Below are 17,921 nucleotides of genomic sequence, written 5' to 3'. Positions count from 1 at the left end.
GCTCTAACCACTAGCCTGCCTGCCGTATGGTGTACTATAGTACAGTGTATTACAGTATGGTGTATTATAGTGTGTTATAATATGGTGCATAGTAAAGTGTATTATAGTACAGTGTATTTTACGGTGTATAGGAAGGTGTACCGTATGGTGGATTAAAGTTTGTTGGATTCTAGTATGGTGTATAGTACGGTGTATAGTACAGTATACAGTATTGTGTATTATAGTACAGTGCATAGCATGGTGTATAGTATGGTCTATTATAGTAGGGTGTAATATAGTATAGTCTATAGTGTGGTGCATTAATGTACGGTGTATTATAGAGCCGTGCAGTGTATAGTAGGGTACATTATAGCATGGTGTAAAGTACGGTCTATAGTACAGTGTATAGTATGTGTATTACAATACAGTGTATTACAGTATGGTGTATTATAGTAGTGTATTATAGTATGGTGTATTATAGTAGTGTATTATAGTATGGTGTATTATAGTATAGTGTATTATAGTATGGTGTATTATAGTATGATGTATTATAGTAGTGTATTATAGTATGGTGTATTATAGTAGTGTATTATAGTATGGTGTATAGTATGGTGTATTATAGTATGGTGTATTATAGTATGGTGTATTATAGTATAGTGTATTATAGTATGGTGTATTATAGTATGATGTATTATAGTAGTGTATTATAGTATGGTGTATTATAGTATAGTGTATTATAGTATGGTGTATAGTATGGTGTATTATAGTATGGTGTATTATAGTATGGTGTATTATAGTATAGTGTATTATAGTATGGTGTATTATAGTATGATGTATTATAGTAGTGTATTATAGTATGGTGTATTATAGTATAGTGTATTATAGTATGATGTATTATAGTATGATGTATTATAGTATAGTGTATTATAGTATGGTCTATTATAGTATGGTGTATTATAGTAGTGTATTATAGTATGGTGTATTATAGTATGGTGTATTATAGTATGGTCTATTATAGTATGGTGTATTATAGTATGGTGTATTATAGTATGGTCTATTATAGTATGGTGTATTATAGTAGTGTATTATAGTATGGTGTATTATAGTATGGTCTATTATAGTATGGTGTATTATAGTAGTGTATTATAGTATGGTGTATTATAGTATGGTCTATTATAGTATGGTGTATTATAGTAGTGTATTATAGTATGGTGTATTATAGTATGGTGTATTATAGTATGGTGTATTATAGTATGGTGTATTATAGTAGTGTATTATAGTATATTATGGTGTATTATAGTATAGTGTATTATAGTATGGTGTATTATAGTAGTGTATTATAGTATGGTGTATAGTACGGTGTATTACAGTATGGTGTACAATAGAATGGTGTATTATAGTATGGTATATTATAGTATGGTGTATTATAGTATGCTGTATTATAGTATGGTGTATTATAGTAGTGTATTATAGTATGGTGTATAGTACGGTGTATTACAGTATGGTGTACAATAGAATGGTGTATTATAGTAGTGTATTATAGTATGGTGTATTATACTATGGTGTATTATAGTATGGTGTATTATAGTATGGTGTATTATAGTATGGTGTATTATAGTATGGTGTATTATAGTATGGTGTATAGTACGGTGTATTACAGTATGGTGTATTATAGTATGGTGTATTATAGTATGGTGTATAGTACGGTGTATTACAGTATGGTGTATTATAGTATGGTGTATAGTACGGTGTATTACAGTATGGTGTATTACAGTATGGTGTATAGTAAGGTGTATTACCTGCTCTCCAGGACACCTACACCACCCGATGCCACAGGAAGGCCAAAAAGATCATCAAGGACAACAACCACCTGAGCCACTGCCTGTTCACCCCGCTATCATCCAGAAGGCGAGGTCAGTACAGGTGCATCAAAGCTGGGACCGAGAGACTGAAAAACAGCTTCTATCTCAAGGCCATCAGACTGTTAAACAGCCACCACTGACATTGAGTGGCTGCTGCCAACATACTGACTCAAATCTCTGGCCACTTTGATAATTAAAAATTGGATGTTTTAAATGTATTACTAGTCTCTTTAAACAATGCCACTTTATATAATGTTTACATACCCTACATTACTCATCTCATATGTATATACTGTACCCTATACCATCTACTGCATCTTGTTTACATACCCTACATTACTCATCTCATATGTATATACTGTATTCTATTCCGTCTACTGCATCTTGTTTACATACCCTACATTACTCATCTCATATGTATATACTGTACCCTATACCATCTACTGCATCTTGTTTACATACCCTACATTACTCATCTCATATGTATATACTGTACCCTATACCATCTACTGCATCTTGTTTACATACCCTATATTACTCATCTCATATGTATATACTGTACCCTATACCATCTACTGCATCTTGTTTACATACCCTACATTACTCATCTCATATGTATATACTGTACCCTATACCATCTACTGCATCTTGTTTACATACCCTACATTACTCATCTCATATGTATATACTGTACCCTATACCATCTACTGCATCTTGTTTACATACCCTATATTACTCATCTCATATGTATATACTGTACCCTATACCATCTACTGCATCTTGTTTACATACCCTACATTACTCATCTCATATGTATATACTGTACTCTATACCATCTACTGCATCTTGTTTACATACCCTACATTACTCATCTCATATGTATATACTGTACCCTATACCATCTACTGCATCTTGTTTACATACCCTACATTACTCATCTCATATGTATATACTGTACCCTATACCATCTACTGCATCTTGTTTACATACCCTATATTACTCATCTCATATGTATATACTGTACCCTATACCATCTACTGCATCTTGTTTACATACCCTACATTACTCATCTCATATGTATTACTGTACCCTATACCATCTACTGCATCTTGTTTACATACCCTATATTACTCATCTCATATGTATATACTGTACCCTATACCATCTACTACATCTTGTTTACATACCCTACATTACTCATCTCATATGTATATACTGTACCCTATACCATCTACTACATCTTGTTTACATACCCTACATTACTCATCTCATATGTATATACTGTACCCTATACCATCTACTACATCTTGTTTACATACCCTACATTACTCATCTCATATGTATATACTGTACCCTATACCATCTACTGCATCTTGTTTACATACCCTACATTACTCATCTCATATGTATATACTGTACCCTATACCATCTACTGCATCTTGTTTACATACCCTACATTACTCATCTCATATGTATATACTGTACCCTATACCATCTACTACATCTTGTTTACATACCCTATATTACTCATCTCATATGTATATACTGTACCCTATACCATCTACTGCATCTTGTTTACATACCCTACATTACTCATCTCATATGTATATACTGTACCCTATACCATCTACTGCATCTTGTTTACATACCCTACATTACTCATCTCATATGTATATACTGTATTCTATTCCGTCTACTGCATCTTGCCTATGCCGTTCGGCCATCGCTCATCCATATATTTATATGTACATATTCTTATTCATTCCTTTACACTTGTGTGTATAAGGTAGTTGTTGTGAAATTGTTAGATTACTTGTTATTAGATATTGATGCACCGTCGGAACTAGAAGCACAAGCATTTCGCTACACTCGCATTTACATCTGCTAACCATGTGTATGTGACCAAACAAATTTGATTTGATTTATTACAGTATGGTCTATTATAATACAGTGTATTATATTATGGTGTATAATATGGTGTATTATACTATGGTGTATAGTATGATGTATATTAGTACAGTGTATATAGTACATAGAAACTTCTCCTTAAGGTGCAGAGTGGTGTATTATAGTACAATGTATTATAGTATAGTGTAATATAGTACGGTGTATTATAGTACCGTGTATAGTAGTGTATTATAGCATATTACAGTACGGTGTTTAGTACAGTGTATGGTGTATTATAGTATGGTGTATGGTACGGTGTATAATAGTATAGTGTAAAGTACAGTGTATAGTACAATGTATAGTATAGTGTATTATAGTATAGTGTATTATAGTACAGTGTATTATAGTACAGTGTATTATAGTATGGTGTATTATAGTATAGTGTATAGTACAGTGTATTATAGTATAGTGTATAGTACAGTGTATAGTACAGTGTATTATAGTACAGTGTATTATAGTATGGTGTACAGTATGGTGTTTTATAGTACAGTGTATAGTATAGTGTATTATAGTACAGTGTATTATAGTATGGTGTTTTATAGTATAGTGTATAGTACAGTGTATTATAGTATAGTGTATAGTACAGTGTATAGTACAGTGTATTATAGTACAGTGTATTATAGTACAGTGTATTATAGTATGGTGTACAGTATGGTGTTTTATAGTACAGTGTATAGTACAGTGTATTATAGTACAGTGTATAGTACAGTGTATTATAGTACAGTGTATTATAGTATGGTGTTTTATAGTACAGTGTATTATAGTACAGTGTATAGTACAGTGTATAGTACAGTGTATTATAGTACAGTGTATTATAGTATGGTGTACAGTATGGTGTTTTATAGTACAGTGTATAGTATAGTGTATTATAGTACAGTGTATTATAGTATGGTGTTTTATAGTACAGTGTATAGTACAGTGTATTATAGTACAGTGTATAGTACAGTGTATTATAGTACAGTGTATTATAGTATGGTGTTTTATAGTACAGTGTATTATAGTACAGTGTATTATAGTACAGTGTATTATAGTACAGTGTATTATAGTATGGTGTTTTATAGTACAGTGTATAGTACAGTGTATTATAGTATAGTGTATTATAGTACAGTGTATAGTACAGTGTATTATAGTACAGTGTATTATAGTACAGTGTATTATAGTATGGTGTTTTATAGTACAGTGTATAGTACAGTGTAATATAGTATGGGTTTAGTATGGTGTTTTATAGTACAGTGTAATATAGTATGGGTATAGTATGGTGTTTTATAGTACAGTGTAATATAGTATGGGTATAGTATGGTGTTTTATAGTACAGTGTAATATAGTATGGGTATAGTATGGTGTTTTATAGTACAGTGTAATATAGTATGGGTATAGTATGGTGTTTTATAGTACAGTGTAATATAGTATGGGTATAGTATGGTGTTTATAGTATGGTGTATTATAGTATGGGTATAGTATGGTGTTTTATAGTACAGTGTAATATAGTATGGGTATAGTATGGTGTTTATAGTATGGTGTATTATAGTACTGTATTATAGTAGTGTATTATAGTACAGTGTATTATAGTATGGTGTTTTATAGTATGGTGTATTATAGTACAGTATAATATAGTATGGGTATAGTATGGTGTTTTATAGTACAGTGTAATATAGTATGGGTATAGTATGGTGTTTTATAGTACAGTGTATAGTACAGTGTAATACAGTACGTGTATAGTATGGTCTATAGTGTGTATAGTGTTTGTATCTGCCTGCCTGTGTTGGTACGTAGCAGCAGCATGTCACTGAGTATTAACTCAATTACTAGCAGTGCAGTACAGTACAGTACAGCACAGTACAGCACAGCACAGTACAGAGCGTTCAGATTATAGGCATATATGATCACTGCAAAACAAAATGCTTGCACATTTAACTGTCCATTTCTGTAAGACAAACAATATCAGAAAATACCTCTTCATATAATAAATATTTATAAAAATAAAAATAAATAACAAACTATGTTTACTGTTTGGCAATAGTCTGTAATATATATATATATATATATTTTTGTTTTTGTTAAGTGGTGTGACACAGTCTAAAGCTAAAAGTATTTGCTAAGAAAAATCTACTTAATCAACTCTTGTTATTATATTGTGGTCTATTATGAAAAGTGTTCTCCTGATCCTTGCATTACACTGTGTCTCTACCCACTGAGTGGTTTGGCTCGTCTTCGCAAGGTCAAATTGTTGAACGATCAGGCTGTCAAATCAGGCGATTCCGCATTAGCAGAATGAGACCGCCTGCCGTCATCAAGCGCTAGCTGGTTAAGTGTTCCACACACTTTATATAAATATTTAAAAAGACCCTCTTTGTTAATTAAATTATCTCTTTTCTGATACACAAACTTGCCAAACAGGATGAGAAACCCTTTTAAATTCCCCCAGTGCTAAAAGGTGCCTGTCCTGTATAGTCTCTCCAAGCATCTCATAAAGCAAATACAAACCCTGGGGAACAGCCCTTAGCCAGGCTCCCACCTTTTGCTGCTTGATGAAAAATGGCACGACGAACAAACAGACGTGCAGATGTTCTATTAGAAAAAGACTGTTTTTCGTCTTGTTCTCTGTCAACATGCCAGCAGTCAGTTTGACCTCTTTTTAAGAATAGTACGGAGAGAATTCAACGAGGAGAGACTTTTAAACAAGGCCCGACGTCGGGTGAATTTGAGACACGTGTTCTCCATATTCTGAATGGAAAATACATTCCCATGCTTCCATACATCGTTATATAGCCTGTAACATATGTCAACAACTCCTTCATTTCATATCCATGACTTAATTCATTCTACATCTCGATAGAAGAATACATTAGGTGTACTTTTCCTAACTAGCAACAAAAATGTTCTCCTTTCTTTTCTATTGTCCCAGAAACCAAGGCGTTCCATTTAAACCAGGGCGTTCCATTTAAACCAAGGCATCCCCTTTAAACCAGGGCGTCCCCTTTAAACCAGGGCGTCCCATTTAAATCAAGGCGTCCCATTTAAACCAGGGCGTCCCCTTTAAACCAGGGCGTTCCATTTAAACCAAGGCGTCCCCTTTAAACCAAGGAGTCCCATTTAAACCAAGGCGTCCCCTTTAAACCAAGGAGTCCCATTTAAACCAAGGCGTCCCCTTTAAACCAAGGAGTCCCATTTAAACCAAGGAGTCCCATTTAAACCAAGGCGTCCCATTTAAACCAAGGCGTCCCCTTTAAACCAAGGCGTCCCCTTTAAACCAAGGAGTCCCATTTAAACCAGGGCATCCCATTTAAACCAAGGAGTCCCATTTAAACCAAGGCATCCCCTTTAAACCAGGGCGTTCCATTTAAACCAAGGCGTCCCATTTAAATCAGGGCGTACCCTTTAAACCAAGGCATCCCCTTTAAACCAGGACATCCCCTTTAAACCAGGACATCCCCTTTAAACCAGGGCGTTCCATTTAAACCAAGGCGTCCCCTTTAAACCAAGGAGTCCCATTTAAACCAAGGCGTCCCCTTTAAACCAAGGAGTCCCATTTAAACCAAGGCGTCCCATTTAAACCAAGGCGTCCCCTTTAAACCAAGGCGTCCCCTTTAAACCAAGGAGTCCCATTTAAACCAGGACATCTCCTTTAAACCAAGGAGTCCCATTTAAACCAAGGCATCCCCTTTAAACCAAGGAGTCCCATTTAAACCAAGGCATCCCCTTTAAACCAGGGCGTTCCATTTAAACCAAGGCGTCCCATTTAAATCAGGGCGTACCCTTTAAACCAAGGCATCCCCTTTAAATCAGGACATCCCCTTTAAACCAGGACATCCCCTTTAAACCAGGGCGTTCCATTTAAACCAAGGCGTCCCCTTTAAACCAAGGAGTCCCATTTAAACCAAGGCGTCCCCTTTAAACCAAGGAGTCCCATTTAAACCAAGGCGTCCCATTTAAACCAAGGCGTCCCCTTTAAACCAAGGCGTCCCCTTTAAACCAAGGAGTCCCATTTAAACCAGGGCATCCCATTTAAACCAGGACATCTCCTTTAAACCAAGGAGTCCCATTTAAACCAAGGCATCCCCTTTAAACCAAGGAATCCCATTTAAACCAAGGCATCCCCTTTAAACCAGGGCGTTCCATTTAAACCAAGGCGTCCCATTTAAATCAGGGCGTACCCTTTAAACCAAGGCATCCCCTTTAAACCAGGACATCCCCTTTAAACCAGGACATCCCCTTTAAACCAGGGCGTCCCCTTTAAACCAAGGCGTCCCATTTAAATCAGGGCGTACCCTTTAAACCAAGGCATCCCCTTTAAACCAGGGCGTTCCATTTAAACCAAGGCGTCCCATTTAAACCAAGGCGACCCGTTTAAACCAAGGCGTCCCATTTAAACCAAGGCGTCCCATTTAAACCAGGGCGTCCCATTTAAACCAAGGCGTCCCCTTTAAACCAGGGCATCCCATTTAAACCAAGGCGTCCCCTTTAAACCAGGGCGTCCCCTTTAAACCAGGGCGTTCCATTTAAACCAGGGTGTCACCTTTATTTTTCTTGACAGTAACATTTCTGGTCAGGAAATGAATGTGGGACATAGATCCATCGATACAAGTTGTCATTCCAGAATAGATCATTATATACAGTATGTTACGGTATCTGTACACTTGCTTGAGGGCAGATCTGTACCGCACAATACACACACGCAAACAGACAGAAACACACAAACACCCACACGTTACCTGTATGTACCCTCGCTGAATGGTGATCTGCACAATACACACACGCAACAACAAAAACACACACACAAACACCCACACATGTTACCTGTATGTACCCTCGCTGAAGGGTGATCTGCACAATTCACACAAGCAACAACAAAAACACACACACAAACACCCACACATGTTACCTGTATGTACCCTCGCTGAAGGGTGATCTGCACAATTCACAAACGCAACAACAAAAACACACACACACACACACAGCCACCTGCGCCCGAGCCCTCAACCGATGTTAACACAAACTCACACATTCCCAGCAGGCCCCACCGACCTTAACCCGCCAGTCTCACCTGATGTAGTCGTTTCTGCAGAGGATCATGCCGCTCTTGGTGTAACAGGAGGTGCCTATCTCCCCCAGCTGGGCCTGGCAGCAGGAGCACTTAAGGCATCGGCTGTGCCAGTAGCTGTCCATGGTATAGAGAAGGAAGCGGTCAGCGATCTTCCCCCCGCAGCCCGCACACCTCTTCCAGGACAGGGACCCTGCTCCCACCGGAGGGGGCTGGCTGCTACCTCCAGGATTCACCATGGTCCCTAGTGAAGAAATAACAAGAGACACAAACATGTTGATATCAGTATTGGTCACTGGTTAAGAAATACAGAAACGATAAGGATTCCTGCTAGTATTGATTTTGAAGCATTGTTCCTGGTTATGAAGAAAAAAACACAAGAGATTAAGAAGGTTGTTATGAGACTGGTGGTGACTGACAGGTGGTGACTAACAGTTGGTGACTGATAGGTGGTGACTAACAGGTGGTGACTAACAGGTGGTGACTGACGGGTGGTGACTGACAGGTGGTGACTAACAGGTGGTGACTAACAGGTGGTGACTGACAGGTGGTGACTGACAGTTGGTGACTGACAGGTGGTGACTAACAGGTGGTGACTAACAGGTGGTGACTGACAGGTGGTGACTAACAGGTGGTGACTGACAGGTGGTGACTGACAGTTGGTGACTGACAGGTGGTGACTAACAGGTGGTGACTAACAGGTGGTGACTGACAGGTGGTGACTGACAGGTGGTGACTGACAGGTGGTGACTGACAGTTGGTGACTGACAGGTGGTGACTAACAGGTGGTGACTAACAGGTGGTGACTGACAGGTGGTGACTGACATGTGGTGACTAACAGGTGGTGACTGACAAGTGGTGACTGACAGGTGGTGACTGACAGGTGGTGACACCTGAAACATATTAAGACAAGAAAAAGGTTGCTGACCGAAACAACAAAACAATAAACATTGCAGAGGTTATAGGTTATATCTTGTTGTGTGCAGGAATTCACTTTTCTACAACCTGTAAGGCAGCACTCAGATGTTTCAGATGGTGTTTTCATGGATCGTTAACTAAAATATTGTTGTCTGACACAGTGCACATTGTGGTTTATGGCAGCTCACATTGAAACATTGTGGTTTATAGCAGCTCATATTGGAACATTGTGGTTTATAGCAGCTCATATTGGAACATTGTGGTTTATAGCAGCTCATATTGGAACATTGTGGTTTATAGCAGCTCATATTGGAACATTGTGGTTTATGGCAGCTCATATTGAAAAATTGTGGTTTATAGCAGCTCATATTGGAACATTGTGGTTTATAGCAGCTCATATTGGAACATTGTGGTTTATGGCAGCTCATATTGAAAAATTGTGGTTTATAGCAGCTCATATTGGAACATTGTGGTTTATAGCAGCTCATATTGGAACATTGTGGTTTATAGCAGCTCATATTGGAACATTGTGGTTTATAGCAGCTCATATTGGAACATTGTGGTTTATGGCAGCTCATATTGGAACATTGTGGTTTATAGCAGCTCATATTGGAACATTGTGGTTTATAGCAGCTCATATTGGAACATTGTGGTTTATAGCAGCTCATATTGGAACATTGTGGTTTATAGCAGCTCATATTGGAACATTGTGGTTTATGGCAGCTCATATTGGAACATTGTGGTTTATAGCAGCTCATATTGGAACATTGTGGTTTATAGCAGCTCATATTGGAACATTGTGGTTTATAGCAGCTCATATTGGAACATTGTGGTTTATAGCAGCTCATATTGGAACATTGTGGTTTATAGCAGCTCATATTGGAACATTGTGGTTTATAGCAGCTCATATTGAAACTACAAGTATTCTACATTCTACATTAATTTTACATTTCAAACAAAAGTGTGCTTATTATTGAGATAAGACTTACATTTATTTTAAATATACTTCTCGCAAAAGTTTTATAATGGCCAATTTACAACACAGTCACGACTTCATTTTTGGTCCAAAGCAGCATTTTGGCAGCCAAGCTACGAAAATAGGCCTATACATGTGAAGTTGAACCAACTGAATTTTCAATTAGCCTACATTTGAATTCCTGGTCGACAGAGAGGCCAGTGTTGTAACAAGGTAATTAAAGTAGTGTTCAATTACGCTGTTTTCTCGGGGTCACGTGACCAGCCACATGTAAACCACACCTCATCCTCACCAACGAGGCAACCCAGGCAGTCTGAAAAAGCTCTAGTCTGAGACAGACCGTGTCTGTAGTGTCTGTCGGTTGTTTGTGGGGAAAAAAAGCTCCAGTTTGGGTCCGATAGCATCGGTAATGTTGTCTGTAGACTGTAAAAGCTTTATGTTGACTGTTTGTCTGTAGGTCGTCTGTAGTACAAACAACTAACAGACCATATAGACCTATACCTACAGAGTGCTATTCCAGACAAACTGTCAATGTCAAAAATCTTCCCAATGTGGCATCCATAAGTTATTAGCCTGTTATAGTCAGATGAAGTATTCGCAAAGCTGTAAAAGGACTGCAGACTGTAATAATTGTATTTATAAACAACAGTAGAACTCCTCCGTCCCTTCTTCGAGGAGAAGGGCTACAACTCATTTAGTGTACTAAATCTGCACTTGATCTTTCTGACTCTCTCTCTTGTCTCTATCTCTCTCTCTCTCTCTCTCTCTCTATATATATATATATCTCCCCACATACACACATACACACACTGTCTCTCTCCTCTCATCTAAATGCTGTTTTTACTCCATCCATTCTGTGGTTGCGGTGTGATGTGAAGAATGTGTGTTCACTGATAACACCAAGAGGCAGAAGAACAATTAGAGCCGAGCTGCACGGGGGCCCTGCCTTTTGTTGGGCTCTTAATGACTTTAGAACAGAACATTACTCTATACCACGCTGTTCTGCACACCTGTCAATGTTGTCTTTCTATAGATGGCAGAAGGGGGGAAAAAAGGTGGTCTGCATCAGCTTGTTTCTAACGGAGGGAAGACTGGGTGAACACAGGAGTGCTATTAATTCAAAAACCATAAAAGTTGTATGAGACTTTGCAGGGGGACGGAACCTATCAATGTTTAGCATGTGTCACCTTTAAAGAGGAACTCAAATCTACTGATATCACGGGCTACTGTGGATTAACGTATTACATAGACTACTATCCTATTTGTGATCATCTATTTACGCAATGCAACACACTTTTTGTTCAAACTGATCTGAAACTAATATATTTTAATTCTAATCCTTTCCCAATTTTCAGCATGCAGGGCAGACTTCATGGCTAGCTGAGACAAATCTTTGTTGAAAGGTAATTAGAGGAGAAGGGAAGGGGGAGAAAACGCTGCACTGAGAAAAGCATTCACTAACCCCATTAGCAGAGGCTCTTAGGGACAAGCTATACCTTAGTGCTGATTAAATCTAAAAGGAGATGAATCAAAAAAGCTGGCCCGAAAGTGACTCCCTGGATAAATAAGATGGGCCATGTCAAGTTTCATTCCGGGTTGGGGAAGAGAGGACATTTGAGGGGGTAAAGCTTTTAACTTAAATGGGCTAACTCAAGTAATTACACGGACAGGCAATTTAGAAGGCAGTGAGATGGAGTCGGGGAGAAATACAAAACAGATCAGGCAACCCAGACCGGCTGCAGCCCAAGGCTAAACAACCCCCATTCCCGTTCTGGCAATCTGATGGTTGCGTTTTAATGGAAAGTTTAAAAGTCAATGGAATACACTACAGCAGACTACAGTAGAACACTGAAAAGAAGGTGTTATATGTATTGCCTGTGCCCGTGTCGAGAAAATAGAACGTAAAGAACATTGCATGGGTTACTTTGACCAATTCCCTTATTTGAACGCAGACTCTCTATATTTACAAATATACAATAAAATATTGACAGTACGTTATAGAGGTTAGGTTAATTAATAGAATATTAACATATACGAGTTATATGTTATATATGACCGGTATATATATAAGATGTAAAAAATCATACGCAAAGACGAACAATAAAAGTATAGTATTCTATTTTTTTTTGTGGAACCTTTCACACCCAATTGGACCTAAACCTTCATTATTGTTACGTATAACAGACATTGTAATAAATCACGTTAAAGTGCCATGATGCGACACATTCAGATCCATATTAACAATAATAAAACACCCACCTCGTTTGTCCCTTTTGAGAGTAATGATTGAATCTGTCTGTCACGTAGGTTTCTTTAAAAAATGGTATAGCAACTAGGCTTGCATGGACTACTTTGGACCAAAGAAAAAAAATGTACAAGGAGTCCAGAAAACTAGGCTAATGCGTAAATTACAGTGACCAGTCTATAAATCAAACGATAAAACGTGAGACTTCTCCAGCGGTCCCTGTGATCGCGATTCGCGTCCTCGGAAATAGGCTGCTGTGACTGTGACTGCTGGCAATTGTAAAACGAACGAAGCAAGGCTAATGGAGTTTTCAGATAGTATTTCCACTGGTGCCGTCCCGTTTCTTTCGTAACCAGATGCCAGTCCAACGCTGGATGATCTGCTCTACACATGCAATAATTAATACAGAAGACCTGTCTGGCACTAAGTTTATAATGATGCACGCACAAGAAAATGTTGCGGCAATACGCGACTACTGTCCTCTCTATCTCTCTATCTCTCTCTCTCTCTTCTGTTCAACGCTACCTTGTCCCCAATGGTCGCCTGCTCTACATTTGACAGTGACAGAACGAAAATCCCAAGTAAACCTCCTCTAGTTGGATGACGTAAACCTCTCTACAGCCAATCTACACGCGGTCCATTCAAGCGGAATAACAAATCCACCCAATCAGAAGAACGTAGTTAACTTGGACACCAAGTAAAGGAAGAAAAATGCAGCTGAATGAGATATACTCGTCTTGTAGGCTACGCCGCGGGTCGAAGGAGAGAAACTCATCTTTGTACTGAGAACGGTTGCGGTACTACTGTCCCTAATGGCGCCCCAAACAGTTTCACAGTAGGCCCCTGTGTATGACACGTTGTGTTTAGGAAATTAACAACCTCCTAAAAAAATTGTCCAAAAAGAACAGCAACATCTCCCCACGCAAAGTCATTACGCACAAATATTGGATCCTTACGCAAAACATTACTCACAACATTCTTGTCTGCTTGGTTATACTTTAAAATAAGTTGCTCTAATACATGTGTAGTACAGTAATCACACCAGTAACACCAGTGTAATAGCATGGGGTTACATAGTGCTCTTTTAAGGGCGTTAAATGTAATTATTAAGGAATATAACTTCAATGCCTTGTTAGTTTTGTGTCGATCTTCATGGACTGTCAGTAGAGAGTGGTTAGACCTACATAAACCCCAGCCCTACCCCTTATCTTTTACAAATAAAACCCCAAAAAATGTAAAGAGTTCGGCTTGTTAAAATTACAGATTGTGCCTTCTTCTTAATATCTCACGAAACAAGTTTAATTCTACCCATAGTTTATGTTTTGTACACTTTTGTAACAGGGAGAACAGCGCCATCATCTGTCAATGAAAGTAGCTGCACTCTTTACAATTGACAAAATACAATAAATTGATGTTTCTGTTGTTATTAATACTGATATTACCATGTGGCTTTTCTTTTTTTCTAGTAACATATGTGTTGTATGGTATAAACCCAGAGTGTTATTTCATTATTATATATTTATAGCACATTGGTGTGTCCTTCTGTTACTAACACTGAGTGTACAAAACATTAGGAACACCTTCCTATTATTCAGTTGCAACACTTTTGCCCTCAGAACAGCCACAATTCATCGGGGCATGGACTACAAGATGTCACAAGTGTTCCACATGGATGCTGGCCCATGTTGACTCCAATGATTCGCACAGTTGTGTCAAGTTGGCTGGATGTCCTTTGGGTGGTGATTTGATTTGATTTGATTTGGTGGACGATTCTTGATACACACGGGAAACTGTTGAGCGTGGAAAAACCCAGCACGGCTGCAAGTTCTTGACACAAACCGGTGCACCTGGCAACCACTACCATACCCCTGTTCTATGGCACTTCAATATTTTGTTGCCCATTCACCCTCTGAATGGCACACAGACACAAACCATGTCTCAATTGTCTCAGGCCACTCCTGCGCTTTTCTTGGCTGTGTGCTTAGAAACGTTGTCCTGTTGGAAGGTGAACCTTTGCCCGAGTCTGAGGTCCTGAGCGCTCTGGAACAGGTTTCATCAAGGATCTCGCTGTACTTTACTCTGTTCATCTTTCCCTCGATCCTGACTAGTCTCCCAGTCCCTGCCGCTGAAAAACACCCCCACAGCATGATGCTGCCACCACCGCGCTTCACCATAGGGATGGTGCCAGGTTTCCTACAGATGTGACAGTTGGCATTCAGGCCATAGAGTTCGATCTTGGTTTCATCAGAATAGAGCATCTGGTTTCTCGTGGTCTGAGAGTCCTTTAGATGCCTTTTGGCAAACTCCAAGCGGGCTGTCGTGTGCCTTTTACTGAGGAGTGGCGTCCGTCTGGCCACTCTACCAGAAAGGCCTGATTGGTGGAGTGCTGCAGAGATGGTTGTCCTTCGGGAAGGTTCTCCCATCTCCACAGAGGAACTCTGGAGCTCTGTCAGAGTGACCATCAGCGTCTTAGTCACCTCCCTGACCAAGGCCCTTCTCAGTTGGGCAGGGCGGCTAGCTCTAAACAGTGGTGTAAAGTACTGTAAAGTACTACTTAAGTCGTTTTTTGGGGGAATCTGTACTTTATTTACTATATATATTTTTGACCACTTTGACTTTTACTCCACTACATTCCTGAAGAAAATAATCTACTTTTTACTCTGTAAATTTTTCCCTTGACACTCAAAAGTACTCGTTACATTTTGAATGCTTAGCAGGACAGGAAAATTGTCTAATTCACGCACTTAAAGAGAAAATCCCTGGTCATCCCTACTGCCTCTGATCTGGTGGACTCACTAAACAGAGAACATCCCTGGTCATCCCTACTGCCTCTGATCTGGTGGACTCACTAAACAGAGAACATCCCTGGTCATCCCTACTGCCTCTGATCTGGTGGACTCACTAAACAGAGAACATCCCTGGTCATCCCTACTGTCTCTGATCTGGAGGAGTCACTAAACAGAGAACATCCCTGGTCATCCCTACTGTCTCTGATCTGGAGGACTCACTAAACAGAGAACATCCCTGGTCATCCCTACTGCCTCTGATCTGGAGGACTCACTAAACAGAAAACATCCCTGGTCATCCCTACTGCCTCTGATCTGGAGGACTCAGTAAACAGAAAACATCCCTGGTCATCCCTACTGCCTCTGATCTGGAGGACTCAGTAAATACAAATGCTTGTTTCTTTTTAAAGATGTCTGAGTGTTGGATTGTGCCTCTGGCTATCCGTAAATTTAAAAACAAGAAAATCGTGCTGTCTGGTTTGATTAATATAAGGAATTGGAAATTATTTATATATTTCCTGAAGGATATTTTTCCAATTATATTGACTTTTGATACTTGAGTATATTTCAAACCAAATACTTAAAAAAATGTTTTCTCAAGTAGGATTTTATCTCTACTTGAGTCATTTTCTATTAAGGTATCTTTACTTTTACTCAAGTATGACTTTGGGTAATTTTTTCACCACTGGCAATAGGAAGAGTCTTGGTGATTCCAAACTTCTTCCATTTAAGAATGATGGAGGCCACTGTGTTCTTGGGGACCTTCAATGCTGTTGACATTTTTTGGTACCCCTCTCCAGAACTGTGCCTCGATAGAATCCTGTCTCGGAGCTCTGACATGCACTGTCAACTGTGGGACCTTATATAGACCGGTGTGTGCCTTTCCAAATCATGTTCAATCAATTGAATTTACCACGGATTGACTCCAATCATGTCGTAGAAACTTCTCAAGGATGATTAATGGAAACAGGATGCACCTGAGCTCAATTTCAAGACTGATAGCAAAGGGTCTGAATACTGATGTAAATAATGTATTTCTGTTATTTTTGTTTAATACATTTGCAAAAATGTATTAAAAACCTTTGTCGCTTTGTCATTATGTGGTATTGTGTGTAGATTGATGAATTAAAATAATGCTGTAAGGTTGAAAAATGTGGAAATGGGAAGGGGTCTAAATACTGGTACGGGGTGCGTACTGGCGGCAGGAAGTCAGGCGCAGGAGAGCGGAAACTGGGTTTACAATGGAGCATAAATACATAAAACCACCGGCATCCAGAACAAACAATAACTGGGTACAAAACCCGTCACACACCAGATAAACGTGCACATGCACTTACAATAAAACAATTCCGGACAAGGACATGTGGGGGGGGGGGGGGGACAGAGGGTTAAATACACAACATCTAATGAGGGAATTGAAACCAGGTGTGTGGGAAGACAAGACAAAACAAATGGAAAATGAAAAGTGGATCGAGGATTGATAGAAGACCGGTGACGCCGACCGACGACCACCGAACGCCGCCCGAACAAGGAGAGGAACCGAATTCGGCGGAAGTCGTGACAATACTTTCCAAATGCACTGTAACATATATAGATATATATATACATATATACAGTACCAGTCAAAAGTTTGGACACACCTACTCATTCAAGGGTATTTATTTTTTAAACTATTTTCTACATTGTAGAATTGTACATTGTATAATAATAGTGAAGACATCAAAACTATGAAATAACACATATGGAATCATGTAGTAACCAAAAATGTGTTAAAGTATATATTTGAGATTCTTCAAAGTAGCCACCCTTTGCCTTGATGACAGCTTTGCACACTCTTGGCATTCTCTCAACCAACTTCATGAGGTAGTCACCTGGAATGCATTTCAATTGTGTTGTGACAAGGTAATGTAGGGATGGTATACAGAAGATGGCCCTAGTTGGTAAAAGATCAAGTCCATATTATGGCAAAAACAGCTCAAATAAGCAAAGAGAAACGACAGTTCGTCATTATTTTAAGACATGAAGGTCAGTCAATCTGGGCTATTTGACCAAGAAGGAGAGTGATGGAGTGCTGCATCAGATGACCTGGCCTCCACAATCACCCGATCTCAACCCAATTGAGATTGTTTGGGATGAGTTGGACCGCATAGTGAAGGAAAAGCAGCTA

The 17,921-nt window shown here is 38.9% G+C and overlaps 1 protein-coding gene across 1 annotated transcript in view; it reads right to left on the bottom strand.

The window, feature by feature from the left end:
• Positions 1-13,752, bottom strand: part of lmo4b (LIM domain only 4b) — a 34,238-nt gene extending 20,486 nt beyond the window's left edge. Inside the window, exons 1-2 of the mRNA XM_031785439.1 lie at positions 12,983-13,752; positions 8,833-9,073 (exon numbers count right to left, since the gene is read on the bottom strand). Coding sequence (XP_031641299.1) covers positions 8,833-9,068 — 236 coding nt within the window. The 5' untranslated portion in view covers positions 9,069-9,073; positions 12,983-13,752. The remainder of the gene's footprint in view (positions 1-8,832; positions 9,074-12,982) is intronic.
• Between the last annotated feature and the right edge of the window lie 4,169 nt (positions 13,753-17,921).

Source organism: Oncorhynchus kisutch, linkage group LG13 (assembly GCF_002021735.2).
Source record: "Oncorhynchus kisutch isolate 150728-3 linkage group LG13, Okis_V2, whole genome shotgun sequence".
Classification (NCBI taxonomy): Eukaryota; Metazoa; Chordata; class Actinopteri; order Salmoniformes; family Salmonidae; genus Oncorhynchus; species Oncorhynchus kisutch.
Note: the sequence above shows the minus strand (reverse complement) of the source record. Positions and strands in the feature narration are given on the sequence as shown.